The 27,553-nt window shown below is 41.7% G+C and overlaps 1 protein-coding gene across 3 annotated transcripts; it reads right to left on the reverse strand.

The window, feature by feature from the left end:
* Nucleotides 1-406: 406 nt before the first annotated feature.
* Nucleotides 407-27,553, reverse strand: PLA2G12B (phospholipase A2 group XIIB). Of its 3 annotated transcripts, none has more exons than XM_023204760.1 (4): nucleotides 27,210-27,553; nucleotides 15,203-15,291; nucleotides 13,741-13,906; nucleotides 407-955 (listed from the first exon to the last, which is right to left on the reverse strand). In XM_023204760.1, the coding sequence occupies exons 1-4, from the start codon at nucleotides 27,418-27,420 to the stop codon at nucleotides 837-839; spliced, it is 585 nt and encodes a 194-aa protein (XP_023060528.1). In that variant the 5' UTR covers nucleotides 27,421-27,553; the 3' UTR covers nucleotides 407-836. The 3 variants fall into 3 exon arrangements, with proteins under 3 accessions (XP_023060528.1, XP_023060527.1, XP_023060529.1); XM_023204759.1 differs by having other exon boundaries at nucleotides 407-958; XM_023204761.2 differs by lacking the exon at nucleotides 15,203-15,291 and having other exon boundaries at nucleotides 407-958; nucleotides 27,210-27,540.

Raw genomic sequence — 27,553 nt, forward strand, 5'->3', positions numbered from 1 at the left:
ATTCTAATCCATGGTTAGGGTTGTGACCCGCAAGTTAGGGAATGGCCACTTGTCTCTCACTCCCGATAGGCTGCAGGAACTTTTCCTAGCCAGCTCCATTAGTAACTCTTACCAAGTACATCTCAGATCTTAGCATGACTCTAACATCATTTAGTAACTGGGAATACCAGCAGGGTTAGGTCACCGAAGGGAAAAATGAATCCTCAGAGACCTAATTCCATCTGACCTTCCCCTCCATTGGCCTTAATCAGGTAAGCCTCTGAACCTGCCCACCTGTTTTCTCTTTTTAGCATCAGTGGGAATAACTGTGGTCATCGGTGGAACTTACCAGGTTGGGTTTTGGTCTCTTCTAAGTGAAATGGAAGCATATTGGTGATAATGGAATTCATTCATCTCTATCCAAATGTTCTAAAAAGTACACTTTATTAAATGTGAGATGCTTACTGGCAACTGAAACATGGGCCAGCAGAAAGTCATTGCCTCCCAAATGCCTGGACTCCCCACAATTTCATTCATGAATATAATTGTCAGGTCCAGGAATTGCAGGGTTTTCTTGCATTTTAGTCTTTAAGCTAAGAACTGAATTTCCAGGCAACGTGTCTTGGTTGGGGAGAGCAGTCTTAAATGAAGAGCAGCCTTCAAACCACTCCATGTTTTTTTCAATTTTCCTCAAAGGATAGGACTCACTTTCCAGGTGTAGAAAAAAGTTACCTTTCTCCGGCTTTATGGTGTCCAAACTGTTGGAAGAACAAATGAGTCACGCTGACTTGAAGATTGACATCTCGAAGGCTGACAGCTGTGGTGTCACTCAAAACCGGGAAGCAATCAGTTCTTCCTCATAACTCTTCCTTCTCCTCCTCTGCACAGATGCAAGCTGCCCGCTGACTATTCATAAAGGGGCGGCAGCCCAAAGTCCACACGGTGTTGAACACAGTGTCAACCAGGGAATCACAGGCTACTTGAAAAAGATGAAGAGGGATAGAAAGGTTAACATTGAGTAATTTTGAAGAGGAACTGTACTTCCAGAGATGATATGATACCCAGAGGAAAGGAGAGACAGTAATCCAAATACAGAATTCAAAGGAAGAGCATACATTTCAGAGAACATTCTCAGAAAAGCTCCCACCCAATCCAATAAAGCAGAAGACACCTGGAGGTGCCCTCACATGTGGGCCCTTGGTCAAAACAATGGTGAGCAACCAGAACCTCCCACACCACCGTGCTCACTCCATGGAGAATATTTTTTGCAGAAGACTCCCTCTTTTATGTTTTCCATAGCTTTCCCATCTATGGACATACCACCCGGAACACACCCAATCTCGCCTGTAGTTTTCACTGTTCAAGTATTGGATGAACAACCATTCGTTGATGGAAAAACATTTGCATGTGTTGGATATGTTCGTTAGCCACTGTCTTAGGAGCCAAGGATACAGAGACAAAAGGCATCATCCTCAACTTAAGGACTCCACAGTTTGGATAAAGAGGTGGACAGGCAAACAGATAGCTACACTACTTCATGATGAAAATAACCCCAAGGTGGTATGGGAGCCCACAGTCTCTATCCCTTTGCAGCAAGGGTTATTAGGGGAGGTATCTTAGAGGAAGTAAGATACCTAAGTTTAAACTAAAGAATGGTCAGGAAAACGAAGTACTGATGCATACTAAAACATGGATGAATCTTGAAAATATTATGTTAAGTAAAAGAAGCCAGACACAAAAGGTCACATATTGTATGATTCCGTTTATATGAAATTTTCAGAATAGGCAATCCATACGGAGAGTAAAACAGAGATTGTCTAGGGCTGGGGTGGGGTAGGGAAGGTAATGAGTAATGACTGTTAATGGCTACAGGGTTTCTTTTGGGACTAATGAAAATGTTCTAGAATTAGATTGTGGTGATGGTTGTACAATTCTGTGAATATACAAAAACCACTGAAGTGAAGGGTATATTTTACGGTATGTGAATGATATATCAATTTTTTTTAAGTTGGTTCATTGAAAAGATAAAAAATGTTGACAAACTTTTAGCTAGACTAACCAAGAAAAAAAGAGAGAATTCAAATTACCAAATTCAGGAATAAGAAAGAAATGTCACCAACAATCTTACAGAAATAAAAAGGATTAGGGCCAGGCACGGTGGCTCACGCCTGTAATCTCAGCACTTTGGGAGGCCGAAGCAGGCAGATCAGAGGCCAGGAGACCTCCTGGCTAACAAGACCCTCTAGGCTAACACAGTGAAACCCTGTCTCTACAAAAAATACAAAAATTAGCAGGGTGTGGTGGCGGGCGCCTGTAGTCCCAGCTACTCAGGAGGCTGAGGCAGAAGGATGGCATGAACCCGGGAGGCGGAGCTTGCAGTGAGCCAAGATCACACCACTGCACTCCAGCCTGGGCGACACAGTGAGACTCTGTCTCAAAAAAATAAAAATAAAAGAATACTATGAATAACTACATGCCAAAAAATGTGGATAACTTGGATGGAATGGACAAGTTTGTAGAAAGACATGAACTGCTAAAACTGACTCAAGAAGAATAGAAAATATGAATAGATTGTTAGTGTATACAAATACAATTACTAACCCAAGCTGGTGATTTAGTTATTTAAAACTTCCCAAAGAAATCCAGTTCTACTTGGCTTTACTGGGGAATTTTTCCAAACATTTAAAGAATTAATATCAATCCTTTCTAAACTTTTTAAAAAATTAGGAGAGAAGGGATCATTGCCCAACTCATTTTACGAGGTCAATATTACTCTGATACCAAAACCAAAGACATCACAAAAATAACAAACTGTTATTTGTTGAGGATGCAAAATCCTCAACAAAATACTAGTAAACTGAATCCAGCAACATATAAAAAGGTTTACATCATGACTAAGTGGGATTTAGCCTAAGAATGCTAAACTATACTAAAATCAATTAATATGATACACTACATCAATAGACTATAGAACAAATACCACATGATCATCTCAATAGATGCAGAAAATCATTTGAAAACATCCAACACTTTTTCATGATAAAAACATTCAGCCAGATGCAGTGGCTCATGCCTGTAATCCTAGCACTTTGGGAGGCCAAGGCGGGTGGAGCCCCTGAGGTCAGGAGTTCAGACCAGCCTGGCCAACACGGTGAAACACTGTCTCTACTAAAAATACACAAATTAGCCAGGCATGGTGGCGGGCGCCTGTAATCCCAGCTACTCAGGAGGCCAAGGCAGGAGAATCGCTTGAACCCGGGGTGCGGAGGTTGCAGTGAGCCGAGATCACACCACTTCACTCCAGCCCGGGCATAAGAGTGAAACTCTGTCTCAGGAAAAAAAAAAAAAAAGAAGAAAAAAAAAATTAAAACAACAACAACAACAAACAAACACTCAACAAACTGGGAAAAGAGGAGAACTCCCACAACCTGATAAAGCCCATCTAGAGACAGCCATAGCTAACAATCATGCTCAATGGTGAAAGACGAAATGCTTTTACTCTAAGATCAGAAACAAGACAAGAATGTCCACTCACAACACTTCTATTCAATGTTGTATTGGAAGCTCTAGCCAGGGCAATTAGGCAAGAGAAAAAAATTTTAAAAATCCAAATTGTAAAGGAAGATGAAAAGCAGATGGCATTATCTTATATATAGAAAAACCTATGGAATCCATGAAAAAAATCAATTAGAACTAAGGAGTTATTTCAGCTGTGTTGCAGGATATAAGATCAATGTACAAAAATCAAATGTATTTCTATACATTATTAGTAAATGATCTGAAAATAAAATTTAAATACAATTACATTTCAATAGCATTAAAAAGAGTAAAATACTTAGGAATAAATTTAACAGAAGTCCAAGATTTGTACTGTGAAAACTATAAACACATTGTTGAAATAAAGAAGACCTAAATAAATGGAAAGGACATTGATATAAATATAATTTTGTTAAGATGGCAATATTCTCAAATTGATCTATAGATTCAATGATAACCCTCTCAAAATTCTAGCTGCCATTCCTTGGAGAAATTGACTAACAGTTCCTAAAATTCATATGGAAATGTGAGGGACCCAGAGTGTCCAAAATAGTTTTGACAAAAAAGTACACAGTTTAAGAACACATCTTGATTTCAAAATTTACTGCATAACAACAGTAACAGACAGCATGGTCCTGACATAGATCAGTGGAATAGAACTGAGTGTCTAGAAATAAATCTTAACCTTTATGGTCAATTGATTTTTGACAAGGGTGCAAAGATAATTTAATGTAGGAAAGAATAGTCTTTTCAACAAACAGTGCCAGAACAACTGAATATCCACACAGAAAAGAACGAAATTGGACCTTTTCCTTTTTTTTTTTTTTTTTTTTTTTTTTTTAAGATGGAGTCTCGCCCTGTCGCCCAGGCTGGAGTGCAGCGGCCGGATCTCAGCTCACTGCAAGCTCCACCTCCCGGGTTCACACCATTCTCCTGCCTCAGCCTCCCGAGTAGCTGGCACTACAGGCGCCCGCCACCTCGCCCGGCTAGTTTTATGTATTTTTTAGTAGAGACAAGGTTTCACCGTGCCAGCCAGGATGGTCTCGATCTCCTGACCTTGTGATCCGCCCGTCTCGGCCTCCCAAAGTGCTGGGATTACAGGCTTGAGCCACCGAGCCCGGCCTGGACCTTTTTCTTACACCATATACAAATATTAATTCAAAATGAATCACAGACCTAAATGTTAAGAGCTACACCAATGAAACTCTTAGAAGAAAACATGAGTAAATCTTTGTGACCTTGGGTTAGGCAAAGCATTACTACGTATGACACCAAAAGTACAAATGACAAAAGAACAGATTAAAAAAAATAGATAAACTGGACTTAGAATTTGAAACTTCTGTGCTGCAAATAATACCATCAAGAAAGTAAGGGGAATAAAACAAAAAAAAGGGGGGAGAAAATGTTTGCTAATAATGTATCTGATAAAGGACTTGAATATATAAAGAACTCTTACAATTCAATAATAAAAAGACAACACAATTTAAAAAGAGACAAAGAATCCTAATAGACATCCAAGTATATATGCAATGGCCAATAAGCACATAAAGAGATGCCCAATATCAGTAACTGTCAGGGAAATGCAAATTAAAATCACCATGAGATACAACTTCACAGGGAGTAGGGTCTATAATTAAAAAGACAGATAATGACAAATGTTGATGAGGATGTGGAATAGCCTGAGCCTTCACAATTTGCTGGTGGGAATGCAAAATGGTGTGGCCACTTTGGAAAACAGTTTGGCAGCTCTTCAAAATGTTAAACATAGAGTTACCATTTAACCTAGCAATTCCTCTCCTAGATACATACCCAAAAGAAATGAAAACATATGTTTCCACAAAAATTTGTGCATAAATATTCAAAGCAGTATTATTCATAATAGCCAGAGGGTAGAAACAACACAAATGTCCATCAATTGATGAATGGAAAGAGAAAATATGTTGAGGGAGGTTCCAAGATGGCCAAATAGTAACAGCCTCAGTCTACAGCTCCCAGCATGAGCGATGCAGAAGACGGGTGATTTCTGCATTTCCAACTGCATTTCCAACTGAGGTACCAGGTTTATCTCACTGGGGCTTGTTGGACAGTGGGTGCAGCCCATGGAGTGTGAGCCGAAGCATCGCCTCACCCGGGAAGCGCAAGGGGTCAGGGAATTCCCTTTCCTAGCCAAAGGAAGCCGTGACAGATGGTACCTGGAAAATCAGGACACTCCCACCCTAATACTGCACTTTTTCTATGGTCTTAGCAAAAAGCATACCAGATTATATCCTGCGCCTAGCAGGATCCCACGCTCACAGAGCCTCGCTCACCACTAGCACAGCAGTCTGAGATCAAACTGCAAGGGGGCAGTGAGGCTGGGGGAGGGACGTCACCATTGCTGAGGCTTGAGTAGGTAAACAAAGCTGCTGGGAAGCTTGAACTGGGTGGAGCCCACTGCAGCACAAGGAGGCCTGCCTGCCTCTGTAGACTCCACCTCTGGGGGCAGGGCATAACTGAATAAAAGGCAGCGGAAACTTCTGCAGACTTAAACATCCCTGTCTGACAGCTTTGAAGAGAGTAGTGGTTCTCCCAGCATGCAGTTTGAGATCTGAGAACGGACAGACTGCCTCCACAAGTGGGTCCCTGACCCCTGAGTAGCCTAACTGGGAGACACCTCCCAGTAGGAGCTGACAGACATCTCATACAGCTGGGTGCCCTCTGAGATGAAGCTTCCAGAGGAAGGATCAGGCAGGAACATTTGCCGTTCTGCAGTATTTGCTGTTCTGCAGCCTCTGCTGGTGATACCCAGGCAAACAGGGTCTGGAGTGGACCTCCAGCAAACTCCAACAGACCTGCAGCTGAGGGGCCTGACTGTTAGAAGGAAAACTAACAAACAAAGGACATCCACACCAAAACCCCATCTGTATGTCACCATCCTCAAAGACCAAAGGTAGATAAAACTACAAAAATGGGGAGAAACCAGAACAGAAAAGCTGAAAATTCTAAACATCAGAGCACCTCTTCTCCTCCAAAGGAATGCAGTTCCTCACCAGCAACAGAACAAAGCTGGATGGAGAATGATTTTGACGAGTTGAGAGAAGAAGGCTTTAGACAACCAGTAATAACAAACTTCTCCAAGCTAAAGGAGGATGTTTGAACCCATTGCAAAGAAGCTAAAAACCTTGAAAAAAGAATAGACGAATGGCTAACTAGAATAAACAGCATAGAAAAGACCTTAAACCACCAGTTGGAGTTGAAAACCATGGCATGAGAATTATATGATGCATGCACAAGCTTCAGTAGCCAATTTGATCAAGTGGAAGAAAGGGTATCAGTGACTGAAGATCAAATTAATGAAATGAAGCAAGAAGTTTAGAGAAAAAAGAGTAAAAACAAATGAACAAAGCCTCCAAGAAATATGTGACTATGTGAAAACACCAAATCTACATTTGATTGGTATATCTGAAAGTGATGGGGAGAATGGAACCAAGTTGAAAAACACTCTTCAGGATATTATCCAAGAGAACTTTCCCAACCTAGCAAGGCAGGCCAACATTCGAATTCAGGAAATACAGAGAATGCCATAAAGATACTCCTCGACAAGAGCAACTCCAAGACACATAATTGTCAGATTCACCAAAGTTGAAATGAAGAAAGAAATATTAAGGGCAGCCAGAGAGAAAGGTCAGGTTACCCACAAAACAAAGGGAAGCCCATCAGACTAACAGCGGATCTCTTGGCAGAAACCCTACAAGCCAGAAGAGAGTGGGGGCCAATACTCAACATTCTTAAAGAAAAGAATTTCAACCCAGAATTTCATATCCAGCCAAACTAAGCTTCATAAGTGAAGGAGAAATAAAATCCTTTACAGACAAGCAAATGCTGAGAGATTTTGTGACCACCAGGCCTGCCTTACAAGAGCTCCTAAAGGAAGCACTAAACGTGGAAAGAAGCAACCAGTACCAGCCACTGCAAAAACATGCCAAATTGTAAAGACCATCGATGTTATGAAGATGTATTCTAACTATCCTAAATATATATGCACCCAATACAGGAGCACCCTGATTCATAAAGCAAGTCCTTAGAGACCTACAAAGAGACTTAGACTCCCACACAATAATAAAGGGAGACTTTAACACCCCACTGTCAACATTAGACAGATCAACAAGATAGAAGTTAACAAGGATATCCAGGACTTGAACTCAGCTCTACACCAAGCAGACCTTATAGACATCTATAGAACTCTCCACCCCAAATCAACAGAATATACATTCTTCTCAGCACCACATCACACTTATTCCACAATTGACCACATAGTTGGAAGTAAAATACTCCTCAGCAAATGTAAAAGAACAGAAATTATAACAAACTGTCTCTCAGAACACAGTGCAATCAAACTAGAACTCAGGATTAAGAAACTCACTCAAAACCACTCAACTACTTGGAAACTGAACAACCTGTTCCTGAATGACTACTGGGTACATAATGAAATGAAGGCAGAAATAAAGATGTTCTTTGAAAACAATGAGAACAAAAACACAACACACCAGAATCTCTGCGACACATTTAAAGCAGTGTGTAGAGGGAAATTTAAAGCACTAAATGCCCACAAGAGAAAGCAGGAAAGATCTAAAATTGACACCCTAACATTACAATTAAAAGAACTAGAGAAAAAAGAGCAAACATATTGAAAAACCAGCAGAAGGCAAGAAATAACTAAGATCAGAGCAGAACTGAAGGAAATAGGGACACAAAAAAACCTTCAAAAAAATCAATGAATCCAGGGCTGGTTTTTTGAAAAGATCAACAAAATTGATAGACCACTAGCAAGACTAATGAAGCAGAAAAGAGAGAAGAATCAAATAGATGCAATAAAAAATGATAAAAGGAACACCACTGATCCCACAGAAATACAAACTACCATCAGAGAATACTATAAACACCTCTACGCAAATAAACTAGAAAATGAAGAAGAAATGAATAAATTCCTGCACATACACACCCTCCCAAGACTAAACCAGGAAGAAGTTGAATCCTTGAATAGACCAATATCAGGCTCTGAAATTGAGCCAATAATTAATAGCCTACCAACCGAAAAAAGTCCAGGACTAGATGTATTCACAGCTGAATTCTACCAGAGGTACAAAGAGGAGCTGGTACCATCCCTTCTGAAACTATCCCAATCAATAGAAAAAGAGGGAATCCTCCCTCACTCATTTTATGAAGCCAATATCATCCTGATACCAAAGCATGGCAGAGACACACATAAAAAAGAGAATTTTAGACCAATATCCCTGATGAACATCGATGCAAAAATCCTCAATAAAATACTGGCAAACCAAATCCAGCAGCACATCAAAAAGCTTATCCACCACGAACAGGTTGGCTTCATCCCTGGGATGCAAGGCTGGTTCAACAAACGCAAATCAATAAATGTAATCCATCATATAAACAGAACCAAAGACAAAAACCACATGATTATCTCAATAGACGCAGAAAAGACTTTCAACAAAATTCATCAGCCCTTCATGCTAAAAACTCTCAATAAACTAGTATTGATGGAACATATCTCAAAATAATAAGGGCTACTTATGACAAACCCACAGCCAATATAATACTGAATGGGCAAAAACTGGAAGCATTCCCTTTGAAAACTGGCACAAGGCAGGGATGCCCTCTCTCACCACTCCTATTCAACATAGTGTTGGAAGTTCTGGCCAGGACAATCAGGCAAGAAAAGAAATAAAGGGTATTCAGTTAGAAAAAGAGGAAGTCAAATTGTCCCTGTTTGCAGATGACATGATTGTATATTTAGAAAACTCCATGGTCTCAGCCCAAAATCTCCTTAAGCTGATATGCAACTTCTGCAAAGTCTACAGATACAAAATCAATATGCAAAAATCACACGCATTCTTATACACCAATAACAGACAAACAGAGAGCCAAATCATGAGTGAACTCCCATTCACAATTGCTTCAAAGAGAATAAAATACCTAAGAATCCAACTTACAAGGGATATGAAGGACCTCTTCAAGGAGAACTACAAAACACTGCTCAATGAAATAAAAGAGGACACAAACAAATGGAAGAACATTCCATGCTCATGGATAGGAAGAATCAATATCATGAAAATGGCCATTCTGCCCAAGGTAATTTATAGATTCAAGGTCATCCCCATCAAGCTACCAATGGCTTTCTTCACAGAATTGGAAAAAACTACTTTAAAGTTCATATGGAACCAAAAAAGAGCCCACATAGTCAAGACAATCCTAAGCCAAAAGAACAAAGTTGGAGGCATCATGCTACCTGACTTCAAACTATACTACAAGGCTATAGTAATCAAAACAGCATGGTACTGGTACCAAAACAGAGATGTAGACCAATGGAACAGAACAGAGACCTCAGAACAGAGGCCTCAATGGAACACCACACATCTACAGCCATCTGATCTTTGACAAACCTGACAAAAACAAGAAATGGGAAAGGATTCCCTATTTAATAAATGGTGCTGAGAAAACTGGCTAGCCATATGTAGAAAGCTGAAACTGGATCCCTTCCTTACACCTTATACAAAAATTAATTCAAGATGGATTAAAGACTTAAATGTTAGACCTAAAACCATAAAAGCCCTAGAAGACAACCTAGGCAATCCCATTCAGGATATAGGCATGGGCAAGGACTTCATGACTAAAACACGAAAAGCAATGGCAACAAAAGCCAAAATTGACAAATGGGATCTAATTAAACCAAAGAGCTTCTGCACAGCAAAAGAAACTACCAGCAGAGTGAACAGGCAACCTACAGAATGGGAGAAAATTTTTACAATCTACCCATCTGACAAAGGGCTAATATCCAGCATCTACAAAGAACTCAAACAAATTTACAAGAAAAAATCATACAACTCCATCAAAAAGTGGGTGGAGGATATAAACATACACTTCTCAAAAGAAGACATTTATGCAGCCAACAGACACATGAAAAAATGTTCATCATCACTGGTCATCAGAGAAATGCAAATCAAAACCACAATGAGATACCATCTCACACCAGTTAGAATGGCGATCATTAAAAAGTCAGGAAACAACAGGTGCTGGAGAGGATGTGGAGAAATAGAAACATTTTTACATTGTTGTTGGGACTGTAAACCAGTTCAATCATTGTGGAAGACAGTGTGGCAATTCCTCAAGGATCTACAACTAGAAATACCATTTGGCCCAGCCATCCCATTACTGGGTATATACCCACAGGATTGTAAGTCATGGTACTATAAAGACACATGCACACGTATGTTTATTGCAGCACTATTCACAATAGCAAAGACTTGGAACCAACCCAAATGTCCATCAATGATAGACTGGATTAAGAAAATGTGGCACATATACACCATGGAATACTATGCATCCGTAAAAAGGATGAGTTCATGTCCTTTGTAGGGACATGGATGAAGCTGGAAACCATCATTCTGAGCAAACTATCACAAGGACAGAAAACTAAACACCACATGGTCTCACTCATAGTTGAGAATTGAACAATGAGAACACTTGGACACAGTGTGGGGAACATCACACACCAGGGCCTGTTGTGGGGTGGAGGAATGGGGGAGGGATAGCATTAGGAGATATACCTAATGTAAATGACGAGTTAATGGATGCAGCACACCAACATGGCACATGTATACATATGTAACAAACCTGCACGTTGTGCACACGTACCCTAGAACTTAAAGTAGAATTTAAAAAAAAAGTTACAGCCATACAATGGAATATTATTCAGCAATAAAAAGGAATGGAATACTGATACATTCTACAACATGGATAAACCTTGCCAAGTGAAGTAAGTCAGTCACAGAAAACCATATATTGTATGATTCCATTTATATGAAATGTCCAGAATAGGCAGTTCTAGAGGTAGAAAGTAGATTCGTGATTTCCTCAAGCTGGGCAGGGGGAGTTCGGGGAGAGACTGTTAATGGCCCTGGGGTTCCTTTTCAGGGTGATGAATGTGTTCTAAAATTGACTGTGGGATTGACTGCATAACTCTGTGAACATATTTAAAAGCATTTAAATGGGTGAATTGTATCATGTGTGAATGGTAACTTAATAAATCTGTTTCAACAACAACAAAAAATGAATGATTAGTGTGTTTCACACAGGGGCAGAAAGGAATGGGCCATCTACCCAAGTAGTTTGATTCACCAGGTTGGAAACACTCTGTGCAGAATCTACGAAGGGACATTTCTGAGCCTACTGAGGCCCATAAGGAAAAATAGAATATTCTGTGTTAAAAATGAGAAATAAGCAATCTTTGAAAATGCTGTATGATGGGTGGATTCATCTCACAGAATGGAACCTGTGTTTTGATTCACCAGGTTGGAAATACGCTTTTTGTAGAATCTACAAAGGGACATTTCTCAGCCCATTGAGAGCTATAAGAAAAACATCTAATATCCCGTGATAAAAACTAGAAGCAAGCTATCTGAAAATGCTTTGTGATGTGTGGATTCATCTTACAGAAAGGAACCTGTGTTTTGATTCACCAGGTTCGAAACACTCTTTTCGTAGAATCTAAGAAGGGGTATTTCTGAGACCATTGAGGCCTGTAAGGAAAAATCTAATAACGTGCAAAAAAAAAAAAAAATTAGAAACAAGCTATCTGTGAAAGTGCTTTGTGATGTGTGGATTCATCTCACAGAATGGAACCTGTGTTTTGATTCGCCAGGTTGGAAACACTCTTTTTGTAGAATCTACGAAGGGACAGTTCTGAGCCCACTGAGGCAGGAGTCAGGAGAGAGACCAGGAATGCCCAAGATGATGGTGGAGAGGAAGGCTAGGGCTGAATCAGAAAGGGCCATGTACGGCATACTGAGGAGTCTGGATTTAATCCGTAAGGAGGAATGTATTGAATGATTTACACAGGGGGTCAAGATGATCAGATTTGTGTGGCATATCTGGTCCCAATGGTGACCATCAATTAGATGGGACACAGAGACTGGGTTAATTTGCAGTAACCAGGCAAGTGGGATATGAAAGAGATATTTGGGAGAATGAATCAATAGGACATTGCTTGCAAAAAGTAACTTGACCTGACCATAGATTAGCAGCAGGTACTTTTTCACTCTCTGTAGAAACAAAATAGAATGATACTCCCTTTCATAGGGCACACTGAATTATTCACATTTCCAAGCCCTCACACCTTCACCTCCAGACTGCACTCTAGACATTGATCTATGAAAAGATCCAAAATTCTCTCTACTGCAGACACTGTCTGCGGTGTGGAGCCAGCTCTTTATCAGCCTGCATTTCAACGCTTGTCTTCTAAAAATAGAAAATGCTAATTCACACCTGGATACAATATCCTGGCTTCAGAAACTTGAGAGAGTAAAAACTTCCTAAGTAAATTAGGAAAAAGAAATAGTCAGTGCTAGAAACTAGGTAGCAAAGCAGTTGTTTAAAATAACTATCCTTGCTGGGCAGGGTGACTCACGCCTGTAATCCCAGCACTTTGGGAGGCTGAGGCAGGCAGATCGCTTGAGTTCAGGAGTTCGAGGCTAGCCTGGGCGACATGGCGAGACCCCCATCTCTACTAAAAATACAAAAATCAGCTGGGCATGGTGGCACATGCCTATAATCCCAGCTACATGGGAGGCTGAGGCACAGGAATCACTTGAACCCGGAAACAGAGGTTGTGGTGAGCCAAAATCACACCACTGCACTCCAGCCTGGGTGACGGAATGAGATTCTGTCTCAAAAAATTTTTTTTAAATTTTAAATAAAATAATTGTCCTCAAGTGTATAGAGATCTTTACACAGAAAAGGTTTTTTGAATTCCTACCCTGACTGAAAACAAAACAAACAAACAAAAAAGGCTTAAGCCAAACCATGTGGTCCTATAAGGAATAATTCCTGATATGGAAAATTATTTAACAGTGGAATGGATAATCCAAGCCAGTTTGGCAATTCCTTCTCCAGCCTTAAATGATAGATTTTTATTTTTTCTGGGAAGGCTTTGGTGTAGTCGTTTACCTTCAGGAGTGGTGCCAGCAGCTCGCGGGCAGGACAGCAAGAACTTTAGTGAAGGAGTGCCCAGAATCTTTCCTTCACCATTTCTTGCTCAGCCACAGTGCTCTGTCAAGAATATTCAGTTAGCTCTGATGATCTCTTTGAGTCAAGGGGTTCTGGCTATATCTCAGTGTGAAAACAGGAACAAAACTCCCTGTGCACTGTACATGCCATTGAGATACCTACCTTCCACTTTGGAGACAAAGCCCAGACTCCGCTTAAGGTCAGAGCAGATGGAGTGGAGACACCATCGGAATTTTGCATCGCAGCGATATTTGTTGGCACCGCACGTGTCATAGCAGACGTCCAGCTGGTTGCAGCACTTGGTCATTGCTGGAATGCCCAAGTCCATCTGGGGAAAAGGGAAGGAAGGGAAAAGAAGGGGAAGAAATGCCACGTTTAGACTAAGGACCTTAGGCAACCTTGCCCACCTTGTTATTAACTAGCCGGTTCTCACATTTCTATTGCATATCCCGATCAATTCAGAAACACCAATGACTCAGTAAAATGCCAACAGTCACAGGATTACAAGTTTTCATTGTTACTTAGTTATTAGTTCAATAAGCGATTCTGGCCCATTTTTCACCTTTTTTTTTTTTTTTTAGATGTTAGTAATTTTAAAATCCAGAGGCAGCTTACAGTAATGAAAATAGAGACCAGAAGGGTAGTCAAGAGAGCAGAGCCACAGGGCTTCTAAATGTAATTAACACTTAACATTCCCATATGAGATTTTGTGTGAGCAAAGGATTCTACGGCTAAGAAGCATAAAAAAATTCAGCCTCAGTTCATCAAGAGATCACCAGCATCCCAGACAGCACTATTTTAAGGGTGTGTATGTGTGAGTGTGTGTGGATGTGTTGGTAAGTAGAGTGGGTATAGAATACACAGCTCCTGATCACAAGAGGGCTGTAGTTAAAACACAACATCTCACACACACCCATGCTTACTAAGCAGCCTATAAACAACTGTAAATGGAGTGGCATAAACTGTGTAACTAAGTTCATAAAATGCCACATGTGTCTGGGCATGGTGGCTCACGACTGTAATCCCCGTCACCTTTGGGAGGCCGAGGTGGGTGTATCACTTGAGGTCAGGAGTTCGAGACCACCCTGGCCAACATGGTGAAACCCCGTTTCTACCAAAAATACAAAAATTAGCTGGGCATGGGGTATGCTTGTGTGTTTGCAGATTTCTATGATGTCAGCACTCCAAACATAGCCAGTTTGGCACTACTAACATGAAGTCAGCTGCTTGCAAAAGTCATGACAATATGCAACAGTCAGCTCTCACTGGCCAGCACCAGCTGGCTCTGGCACGTCACTGGAATGGTCCACTAATTTCAATAAGTCAAACCTGTCAGATCTATCTCAAATTAAGTTATGTCGTGATGTTCTAAGTCTCAGCTGACATTTTCAGTGGTGATTTCAAAGTTCTGATCCACTACCAAGGGTTTATCTGAGGGACAGCTGTCCCTGGGAAAAGGAAATCACATATCTTCTTTGAAAATTCTCTCCCTCATATCCAATTTAAAATACTGAATTGTATTGCTCAACTTTTTTCCAGAAACAATCACTTCCATCAAGGATAACTCTAGGATTGCTCTCAGTCAAAACCAATCAACCAAGAAGGTAATGCTGGCAGTACATACACTTTCTGGTACCTTGAGACCCAGGAAATAGGAGCCGCAGCCGTTGGGCTCTTGGGGCTTGTAGCCAGGTCTGGGCATCGGTGCCTTTCCTTGCAGGAGGAAGAAAGGAAAGCAAGAAGAAATATTTAGAAATCAAGCATTTGGGAACATTCATCAAATGAAAATTTTCTAAAAGCATATTTCACTTTTTCTTTAAAAGTCACTGTTCCTCACATCCAAATCAGGTGATGATGATGGTGATGTCACAGAAGAATAATGACTTTCAGACGACTTTGACTTTTTCTCCTAATCTCAAAAAATCTCATGAGGTTTTTTGAGACAGGTTCTCTTTCTGTCACCCAGGCTGGAGTACAGTGGTGTGATCTTGGCTTATTGCAACCTCTGCCTCCTGAGTTCAAGCAATTCTCCTGCCTCAGCCTCCCAAGTAGCTGGGATTACAGGTATATGCCACCATGCCCAGCTAATTTTTGTAATTTTAGAAGAGACCAATTTCACCATGTTGGCCAGGTTGGTCTCGAACTCCTGACCTCAAGTGATCCACCTGCCTCCGCCTCCCAAAGTGCTGGGATTACAGGCGTGAGCCACCACACCCAGTGAGCACTTATTTACTGACATTTCTAATGTTTTTTAAATGCATAACCTTGAAGATAAGGGCCATGGCAAAACCCAACTAAAGCTCAAGTTTCCTCATTCCTTAACCACTGCAAGATTTGGTTAAGGAGTTCGAGGCTAGCCACTCAAAGAACAAACAGAACACAACTTGATCGTACACTTAAGGAATCGGAATTGTAACAACACCACAAAAGGGTTTTAACTTGCAGGAAATTGAAGCAAGATTCCATAAACCTAGAGCATGATTGAGCAAAGAGCAAAGAAATCACCCCAATGTGATATCTTAGGCATTTATTTCATAGAAGTAAGCAGAAATGATCTGCACAGCTTTGAATTTCTGTTTTTTATGATCTTTCAAATGTGTAGAGAGAAGCTTTATCAGTTGTATCAACGGCAGTGCCCACAGGTAAAGATAACCTTGACCTGAGATGACCTCAGGACAGCCATCTGCAGTGGGTATTTTATCCCATTATCCAGATAAGAAACTCGGGCTAAGAGGTCACGTGACTTGCCTAACATCATAGAAAAAGTGAGGGAAATAGGATATAAAGTCAGATTTCATGTTTGTCTCCAAAACCCATGCTCCTTCACCACATCTCTGCCTCTTTTTAGGAGATACAAGACCTTAGAGTAAGGCATAAGACACTCTTTCTTTCTTTATCTTTCTTTCTTTTCTTTCTTTTTCTTTCTTTCTTTTCTTTCTTTCTCTCTCTCTTTCTTTCTCTTCTTCCTTGTTCTTCTCCTCCTCCTCCTCCTTCTTCTCCTTCCTTCCTTTTCTTCTTCTGCTTCTTTTTTTCTTTTCTTTCTTTCGTTCATTCATTCATTCTTTCTTTCCTTCCTTCCTTCAATATTCTCCTACCAGGTATTTATTTTTAATTATTTCGTATTATGAAATATTTCAAAACTGTTGAAAAGTCAGAGTAACAAACAACTCGTACCAAATGCACAAACATAATAAATGTTAACATTTGCCAAACTTGCTATAAATTTTTTTTTTAATTAAATGTGACAGTTAAAGTACAGGTTCAGGGTGCTGTTGAAGCCTCTTTGCACTCATCATTCTGTTTTAACTTTTAGACACTAAGTTTATGTTTTAAAGCCCTCACTTCGTATCATTCTGCAAAATTGTCTTGATTATGCTTGGACCTTTACTCTCACAAAGAATTTTGCAATTTTTTTTGAATTTGTAGAACCAACTTAGTAAATTCTGTAAGAAAGATGGTCAAGAGTTTTATTGAAAAATCCATTGAATGTATAGATTTGGAGACAGCTGCCTTTCTTAGGACACTCAGTCTTCCCAAATATAGACACGGTATAGTTCTCTGTTTACTTGTGTCTGCCTGTATGTCATTCAACAGAGCACTGCAATTTTCTCCATATGTGTATTATACTTTCTATATACCTATATTATTCAGATCCTTAAACAAGATTGAATATCTCATAAAAATCCGGAGCTAAGACTCATGCCTCTGGTATAGTAAATCTGCACTTTCCTAGAACCCAGGCTGCTTCCAGCTTTTCTACTCTACCAGCTCTAGAGTGTAGCCCTGGCTCTCACGGTCTAAGATGGCGCTTCAGCCAACATCCATATTACCTGTAACAGGACGGGAGGAGTTGGAAGGGTCCAGCCCCTCTCTTCAGTAAACACACTCCAGAATGTTATACACGTCACTTCCTCATACTTCCCTCTGGCCAGACCTTAATCAAATGGCAAAATCTGGTTGCAAAGGTGGGCTAGAAAATGAAGTGGGCAGCCATGAGCCCAGCTAAAACGTGGAAAGAGGGGCTTGATACTGTAGAAAGGAGGAAGAATGGATATTAGGGGACACTAAGCAGTTTCTGCCACACTTTGGGTATTTGTTGCTGTGATACTTGTGGTTATAACATTGTGGTCCAAGATGACTTCCAATGATCCCCACCTCCTGGTATTCACCTCCTTGTATATAGTCCCAGCAGTGGTCTGTGTGACCAAGATAATACTGCAGACATGGAGGTGTGTTCCTCCTAAGACTAAGCTATAAAAGACCACGATTTCTGTCTTAGGCTCTTACTCTCCCTCTCTCACCGTTCACTCTAGAGGAAGTTATGTCATGAACAGTCCCATGGAAAGACCCATCTGGCAAAGAACTAAAACCTCCTGCCAATAGCCACATGAATTTAACAAGAGATCCTCCAGCCCCAGCTGAATCTCCAGAGATGGCAGCATCAGCTGGGCAACATGACCTCAACCTTATGAGAAAATGACCCAGAATTGCCCAGCAAAGCCACTCCAGGATCCCTGACCCTTAGCAACTGTGTGATATAATCTTTGCTACTGTAAGCTGCTAAGCTTCGAGGTACCTTGTTGCTCAATAATATATAACTGTTTCAGTTGCCATTATGATTTTTTTTTTCTTTTTTTTGAGACGGAATCTCACTCTGTCGCCCAGGCTGGAGTGCAGTGGTGCAATCTTGGCTCACTGTAGTCTCTGCCTCCCAAGTTCAAGTGATTCTTCTGCCTCAGCCTCCTGAGTACCTGGGGTTACAGTCGCACACCACCACACCCAGCTACTTTTTGTATTTTTGGTAGAGATTGGGTTTCACTATGTTGGCCAACCTGGTCTTGAACTCCTGGCCTCAAGTGATCCACCCACCTTGGCCTCCCAAAGTGCTGGGATTACAGGTGTGAGCCACCTTGCCTGGCCTGCCATTATGATTTTAATCTCTTTGTTATATTTTTTTCTATGACAGCTTTATTGAGCTATAATTCATATATCATATACATTCACTCATTTAATGTGTACGATTCAATGGTTTTGGCATATCCACAGAGTTGTCCAGTCAACACCATAATCTAATTTTAGAACATTATAATCTCAAAAAGAAACCCCGTACCCATTAGTCACCACTCCCACTTCCCTACCCCCAGCCCTAGGCAACTCCTTCACATGAATTAAATCACACAACAGGTGGCCTTTAGTGTCTGGCTTCTTTCACTCAGCATAATGTTTTCTCGTTTCATACATGTTGTAGTATGTATCAGTACTTAAGTTATTTTTATTGCCAGAAAAACCTTCCATTGTATAGGCATACCACATTTTGTTTACCCATTCATCGGTTAACAGACATTTGCGCTGTTTTCACCCTTTAGCTATTATGAATAATACTGCTACTAATATTTGTAGACAGGTTTTTGTGTGGACATGTGTTTCATTTCTCCATAAGAATAGGATTGCTGGGTCATATGGTAACTCTGTTGAACATTTTAAGGAATTGCCACACTGTTTTCCAAAGTGGCTGCACCACATTCCCACCAGCAATGCATGAGGGTTCCAGTTTCTCCACATCCTCACTAACACTAGCTATTGTCTGTCTTTTTTATTGTAGCCATCCTGGCGGGAGTGAGGTGGTGTTTCACGGTAGTTTTGATTTGCATTTCTCTAATGATTATGTTGAGCATCTTTTTATGTGCTATTGGCCATTCATATAAATTCTTTTGGAAAATGTCTTTTTAAAGCCTCTACCTACTCTATAATTGAGTTATTTATCTTTTTACTGTTGAGTTGTAAGTGTTTTTTATGTATTTTGGAAGCAAGTGCCTTGTCAAATCTGCAAATATTTTCTCCCATTCTGTGGGCTGTCTTTTCACTTTTTTGATGGTGTAACTATTTATTTGTTTTTCTTCTTCTTCTTCTTCTTCTTTTTTAAGAGATGGGGTCTCGCTGTGTCACCCAGGTTGGAGTGCAGTGGCACAATCATAGCTCACTGCAGCTTCAAGCTCCCTGGTTCAAGTGATCCTCCTGCCTCAGCTGTCCACGCTATGACTGCAGGTGCATGCCATCATGCATGGCTAACTTGTAAATTTTTTTATAGAGATGGGGTCTTGCTATGTTGCCCAGGCTGGTCTTAAACTCCTAGGCGCAAGCAGCTCTCCAACCTCAGCTTAATGAGCTGCTAGAATTACAGGCATGAGCCACTGTGCCCTGCCTCTTTTCATTTTCTTTTTTTCTTTTCTTTTTTGAAACAGGGTCTCTCACTCTGTCACCCAGGCTGGAGTGCAGTGGTGTGATCTTCGCACACTACAGCCTCAATCTCCCAGGCCCAAGCAAGCCTCCCACTTCAGCCTCCCTAGTAGCTGGGACTACAAGTGCTATCACTGCACCTGGCTAATTTTTGTATTTCTTTGTGGAGATGGGGTTTTGCTATATTGCCCAAGCTAGTCTTGAATTCCCAGACTGAAGCTATCCACCCATCTTGGCTTTCCAAAGGGCTGAGATTATAGGCCTGAGCCACAGCATCCAGCCTTCTTTTTCTTATTGAGGTGAAATTCAGATAACATAAAATTAACCATCTTAAAGTGTGCAATTAAATATATTCACAATGTTGTACAACCATCACCTTTAACTAGTTCAAAAACATTTTCATCACCCCCAAGGTAGACCTTGTGCCCACTCAGCAGTCATTCTCTGTCTCAGGCAGTTTGGATGCTATAACAAAAATACCACAGACTGGATGGCTTACACAGCGGAAATTTATTCCTCACAGTGCTGAAGGCTGGGAATTCCAAAATCAGGATGCCAGTGCATTCCACGTCTGGTGAGGGCCTTCTTCCCGGCTTGCAGATGGCCTTGTCTTCTCTTCTTTCTCTTTCTCTTCTTACGAGGACACTAGTCTCATCATGGTGGCCCCACACTCAAGACAGCATCTCAGCTCACTGCAACCTCCGCCTCCTGGGTTCAAGCCATTCTCCTGCCTCAGCCTCCGGAGTAGCTGGGATTACAGGTGCCTGCCACCACGCCTGGCTAAGTTTTTGTATTTTTAATAGAGACAGGGTTTCGCCATGTTGTCCAGGCTAGTCTTGAACGCCTGACCTTAAGTGATCTGCCCTCCTTGGCCTCCCAAAGTGCCAAGTTTACAGGCGTGAGTCACCGCGCCTAGCCAGAGAATGAAACATCTTTTTCACAACTTTGCTGAAAAGGGCATTCGCTACAGACTTGGCTTGGTTTCTTGGGTTACCCTCTGCCTTTTTGCCCTTGATAACTCACAGAAGATAAAACTCTGCTATTCTAGTTTGAAAGATACCGGAATGGAATTCCTATCCAGCCTGCAGCTGATGATGGTTATTTTTATTTTATTTAATGTTTTATGTTAATGCAGAAATTCTGTTTAGAAATGAAGCTGAAAGTATAAGTTCTAAGACAAAAGGTAATGGTTTCAGTCTAGGCAAAAACAGAAATCATTCAAGGATATCATATCCTCAAATTATCGTTTGAGGAGCTTATGGTTGATGTTTTAAGTCTAGGCATTAATAATGTATCATATCCACAGATGTTTTATTTTCTGGCTGGAGCTGTTTATAGGAGTGAGAGGCCGACAACTTGATCCTGTTCAAATTCATATTTTAGTGTTCATAAAAAAAGTTTTATTGGAACACAGCCACACTCATGATTTAGCTCTGGCTGCTTTCACAGAAAAAAACAGCAGAAGACTGTTCTAATCTTGATGTGAGGATGGTTTTCTAATCAAGACATAAAATTCAGAAGCCATAAAGAAAGAGACTGACAGATTTGATCTTATAAAACTTAAAAGCTTCTGAATAAAGTGAAATACCATAAAAGTCTTAAAAGACAAACTGGAGGGAGATTGAGGAGAGTTAGCCAAGAATCCAAGAGCTCTGCCTGCCAGTGGTGGACACTGCCTCCTGAGCCCACCCTTTTATCTCTGTCACTGGAAAGAGCAGCACAAACTTTCAGGGCTTTGTGTCCCAGGGCAAGAGTTTTGTCTTCCCGGGAGGGTGCGTCCATCCTCTCCACCGGGCTGGTTCCCCGGGAGGTGCTGGCAGGGAATGAGTACGCTTTATTGAAAGGTACATCTGCAGCAAACCACTGTGGCACACATTTGCCTGTGTAACCAAACTGCACATCCTGCACATGTACCCCAGAACTTAAAAATCAACATTAAAAAAAGGATTAACATTTATATTTCCAAAAGAAATTCACGGGAGTGATTTTTTCCTCTCTGGCAGCAATAGTTCTTATCACTCTTCTTTTAAATTTTGCCACTCTGTTGGCTAAAAGTGGCATCTCGTTACTTTAATTTGTGGGCCCCTGATCAATACTGAATTCAACCATATTATTTGTATGCAAACCATTTAGTTTTTCTTTTCTGTCAATTGCCTATTTCCATTCTTTGCTCATTTTTCTTTTAGACCTTTCGCCTATTTCTTCACAGTTCGTAAGAACCTTTTTGTAGTATACATATTATGTCTTTGTCATTTGCTTTACAATTTTCCACTTAATAGTATGATTTTTCTATTAATGTTGTATTGTTATAAAGAACAGATAATGATGCCAAATGAATAATAAGGGTATTTACTAAACTATTATAGGCATGGCTTCATCAACAATCCCAACTAGCTGTCTCAAACATGAGAAAAAATAATTTCCAGGCGGGGAGCGGTGGCTCACACCTGTAATCCCAGCACTTTAGGAAGCCCAGCAGGGGGATCACCTGAGGTCATGAGTTCGAGACCAGTCTGGCCAACATGGTGAAACCCCGTCACTACTAAAAATACAAAGTAGCTGGGCGTGGTGGCGCATGCCTGTAATCCCAGCTACACCAAGAGGCTGATGCAGGAGAATCACTTGAACCCAGAAGGTGGAGATTGCAGAGAGCCGAGATGGTGCCACTGCACTCCAGCCTGGGTGGCAGAGGGAGACTCCATCTCAAGAAAAACAAACTTCCAGAAAAAAAAAAGAAAGAAAAGTATGTCTTCCTTCCTCGCAGAAACACTCAGATGCAACGTGACTAATACATCAAAGGAACACAGCAGGACAGAGGCAATTCTCCTGAAGAGAAGAACTCTGTATTTCAGTTGCGAAAACAGATTAAGTTACTGCATAAGGTAGGGTGACCAACTTGCCCTGGTTTGCCTGGTACCATCCCAGTGTTAGTACTGAAAGTCCCACATCCCAGGAGCATCTCCCCTACTCCCTGAGTCCCCAGCAGACTAGGAGGTCAGTCACCCAAAAACAAGAATAATCTGTTTGCCTCTAAGCCAACAGAAAACAGTGGCTGTTTTCTTTTTTTGGGCTCTGGATCCCCTGGAGAATCTGATGAAGTCTGTGAGTTATTTCCCTGGAAAAAGATACAAACTCACAGGTTTATCAAATTTTGCTGTAAAACTTCAGATAAAAATTCTCTTTAAAAAATAGACTGATATTTATTTTTATTTATTTATTTGTTTATTTTTGAAACTTAATCTCGCTCTGTTGCCCAGGCTGGAGTATAGTGGCGTGATCTCGGCTCACTGTAACCTCCGCCTCCCAGGTTCAAGTGATTCTCCTGCCTCACCCTCCCAAGTAGCTAGGATTACAGGTCACGCCACCACACTCGGCTAATTTTTGTATTTTTAGTACAGATGGGGTTTCACCATGTTGGCCAGGTTGGTCTCAAACTCCTGACTTCAAATGATCCACCTGCCTCAGCCTCCTAAAGTGCTGGGATTACAATAGACTGATGGTTAAAGAAACTTTTAAGATACATTTACTCTTGGAACTAAATCCAGGAAGAAATTCATTTTCAGGATCTTTTATTAAAGTGTGAAAGCGTGAACAGCATCATCGTAGAAACTCTGCTCCATTGACCCAGCTCCAGAGACCTTCGTGAAGCAGATAACTCTCCAGTCGTTTTTCCCTCGAGGGACTTCTTCCAGAAGCTGAGAGGCTGTTGTCTAGCCACTGGGATTTCTGGGATTTTTCATTTTTATGTTGAAAGAGAACTGGAAGAATCTGAATGCAATTAACCTGTTCACTAGACTGCCTTTCTCATAACGTTTATAAAATTTGTTTGGTACCTACCATGCTCTCTATATACTACTGATTCTTTATGTATATTATCTTTAATTCTCACAACACCTTTGCAAGGTGGGTATTAGTAACATTATTTTTACATATTTGAGGAAACTAAGGTTGAGAGAGTCAGATAACTCACCCAAGGTCACCAGCAATGGGATATTTTCCCCTAAATTCAAATCCATGATTTTTCCATTACTATGCTTATTTCTCAAAGTCTGGTTCAAAGACTACCCACTAAAAGTGCAGTTCCAGCTGGGCGAGGTGGCTCACATCTGTAATCCCAGCACTTTGGGAGGCCGAGGAGGGTGGATCACGAGATCGGGAGATCAAGACCATCCTGGCTCACGGTGAAATCCCGTCTCTACTAAAAATACAAAAAATTAGCTGGGCGTGGTGGTGGTGCACTCCAGCCTGGGCAATACAGTGAGACTCTGTCTCAAAAAAAAAAAAAAAAAAGTGCAGTTCCAAGGTCCCTCCACAGACCTACTGCATCAGAATCTCTGGAGGTGGAAAAGGGTATCTACATTTTGGAAACGATTCTCAAGGAAATCTTGTTTGCATTGGTACAGAGTCCTTTTTTTTTTTTTTTTTTCAGACGGAGTCTCGCTCTGTCACCCAGGCTGGAGTGCGGTGGCACGATCTCGGCTCACTGCAAGCTCTGCCTCCTGGGTTCACGCCATTCTCCTGCCTCAGCCTCCCGAGTAGCTGGGACTACAGGCGCCCGCCACCATGCCCAGCTAATTTTTTGTATTTTTAGTAGAGACGGGGTTTCACCATGTTAGCCAGGATGGTCTAGATCTCCTGACCTCGTGATCCGCCCACCTCGGCCTCCCTCCCAAAGTGCTGGCATTACAGGCGTGAGCCACCACGCCCGGCTGGTACAGACTCCTTAATGACAGCTGTGCTAGGTATGCCATTGACACACGCTGGATCTTGTCATATTTATAGCCCACTTGTTTGATAAGTACAGATTTTGTGTGTTGGCACAAGAACAAATTACTTTAGATATGAGAAGCACGGAAAACAATGTTGACATGCTATCGTGGGCTACCAGGATACATACACAGTTTTATCTGCCTGCATAATTTAACCTGTGGGCTGAAGTTCTCTAAGAATGACGTCATAGAATGGCACTCCTTTACCTTGGCTGTGCTTTGCAATCACTTGGGAAAAATGTTAAACTACTGATGTCTGGGACCAACCCACAGAAATACTAATATAATTGATTTGGTGCCAGGTGTTGTTAAAGCCCCTCAGGTGATCTGAAGTGTACCCAACTTAGAAAGCCATTGTTTTAAATAGTAGTTAGTACCTATCAAAGGTAAAATCTGGCTGGTGCTGTGGCTCACGCCTATAATCCCAGCAATTTGGGAGGCCAAGTTGGGAGGATTGCTTGAACCCTGGAGTTGGAGACCAGCCTGGGTAAGATGGTGAGACTCGCTTCTCTACAAAAAGTTACAACATTATCTGGGCATGGTGGCGCATACTTGTAGCCCAAGCTAACTGGGAGGCTGAGGCAGGAGGATCTCCTAAGCCCAGAAACTCTTACTAATCAGAAACACCTGGAGTGGGGCCTGGCGACCTATTTAAATCAGCCCTCCAGGTGCTTCAGTGCACAGGCGAGTTTGAGAATCACTACTTAAAAAACAAGCACGGTGCATGAGAGCTGTGTCACAGAGCAAACTACAAAAGAGCAGACTCGTTAGTAGGTGTTGTCTGTTCCAAAGATTGCTCGATTCACAATCAATTTGAGAAGATATGTTGTACTCTTGGGCACAGCCGACAGGTTTTTGGCTCCACTGGGTTCCAAGGTAAGGAGGCGTAGCCCCCTATTTTTCTAAGTGTTTTTCAGGCCTCTCATTGAGCAGGCTGTTTTACACAAAGTGAGAAGAGCTATTTGCCTTCCTCTTCTATTTACTCTTCCCATCCCCCACCAGTTGCTGCTGGCGTCCACCCTGCCTAGCCAGAGGCTCTGCAACTAAAATTTGCTGAAGTCTTTTAATGCTATTTTGCTAGAGAAGGAAGAAGAGGGTTTGGTTCTTGATTTCCTAATAAAAATTCCTGCTGTTACCTATTTGCTGAACCACAGATACTAGTCTTGTGTTGCCTTTAGGAAGGAAAACACCTGTGTTGATTCCAATGTCTGAAGTGAGTCAACCCCTTCCCTGCCCCATCTGTGCAAACGAGGTGAGCATAATCCAGTGGCAAGGCCTCTGCGTTGATCTAACTGCCTTGGACAAAGACATGGTTTTAGGGCCAGGTGGGTCCTAACAGACCAGGCATTTTTCTCTGTGAAGCTTTCACAAAGAAGCTGCAGTATAGGTGGTTAAACCATAGATTTTAACCATAGATGGTTAAACTATCTATGCTGCAAAACTTTGGGTCCTGATGCAATGATTAACCATTACCTCCTAGTCACTGTTAGTGTATAAGGAAGCGATTTTCCCCACTCAAAAACGAATAGAGAGACTTATGGGGTGAATCTGGGAAGTTTGTAGTTTTTTCGTGCATCTCTTGAAAGCTTTTTCTCTGTTATTTGGAGAAAATATTTCTCAAATGTTTTTTCCTGTTAGGCTAAACTGACAATTTTCATTTCTAATCCCATGATGAGATAGTTGACAAATTAAACAATAAAACTAATGCTACCCGTGACCTGAGACTGTGTATGCTTTCATGAGCATTGGCAATTACAAGGTGCCACCCAGCTTCAGGGCCTGGGGCTCCACATTTTGCTCCCATTACATTAATTTCCAGGGCCCGGTGAAGGAAGCACTGGTGCCAGGGACTCCGTGCCGGCAGTCAGGGGTGCACCTTAGCTCCTGTGTACCCCAGTCCTACTCAGGCAAGGTAGGGGAAGTGCTCCTGCCAGCTCACAATTCTACATCTGGCACCAAGCCCAGGGGACAGCCCTTGGGATCCCTGGTGAGCCACGAACCCTTCCTCTCCACAGCAGGCCTGTCATTGCCGAGGCCACAGGCAGGGACAGCTCCCTTGGGAAAGTCTAGCAAATTGATGCCAGTCAGGGACGGAGAGCTGGGAGGACGGTGTGAACTGCAGCAGCGGGGAGGGAGAATTTGTTTCCAAGCTCAGCACAGAGCAACTGAAGAGGCAGTTTTGCCCCGTGGCAGATTTTTCTCTCCATGTTCAGCTTCAGTTTTCATCCCTGGGAACTCCTCACAGAGACCTCTCACACCCACCCTCCTTCTTCCCACCCCAGGTACCCTTTTCCTAAGAACAGCCTCACAACAAACTCATAAAATGGCCCAGAGAAGGTTACCCAGATATAATACAGGAAGCTCAGTGAAATGTGAGTTTGAGATAATGAAGAATTTGTCAGGGTAAGTATGTTCCAGATATTTCACTGGACATACTTATACTAATGACTTATTTGTTGTTCGTTTGGATTTCACATTTCACTGGGTGTCCTACATTTTTATCTGCTAAATCTGGCAGCTCTAAATGGTTACCAGGAAAAAGTCCAAGACAGATCGTGGCCTCTCTGGGGCTGCCCATAGGTCCACCAGCGACAGTTTTCACAGAAAGAGAAACCGCACACTCACCATATCGGCACCTGTACTGACAGACTCCATTCTTCCCTCCCAGCAGCTCCAGAAAAGAATCGAAGTAGCTGTTGACAGATTCAAAGCTTCCCCGGAGGTGCCGAAGGCCCCAGTCTGAATAGGACTCCTCTGCATCAGGGCTCGTGTCACTCTGAGCCAGGCCAACCCCAAGGCTGAGCCACAAAACCAAGAAGCCACTGGCCAGCTTCATCCTGCAGCCAGGTAGGTACTGGGTTCTCTCCTCAAACCCCAGCCAGTGTCCCAGAAGTCCAGGGACAAACCCCCTACCAGATGTCACGCAGGACTGGGAAAGGGATTATCTGGAACATTCAATCTGTCTGTTC

The sequence above is a fragment of the Piliocolobus tephrosceles genome, chromosome 9 (assembly GCF_002776525.5).
Source record: "Piliocolobus tephrosceles isolate RC106 chromosome 9, ASM277652v3, whole genome shotgun sequence".
Classification (NCBI taxonomy): Eukaryota; Metazoa; Chordata; class Mammalia; order Primates; family Cercopithecidae; genus Piliocolobus; species Piliocolobus tephrosceles.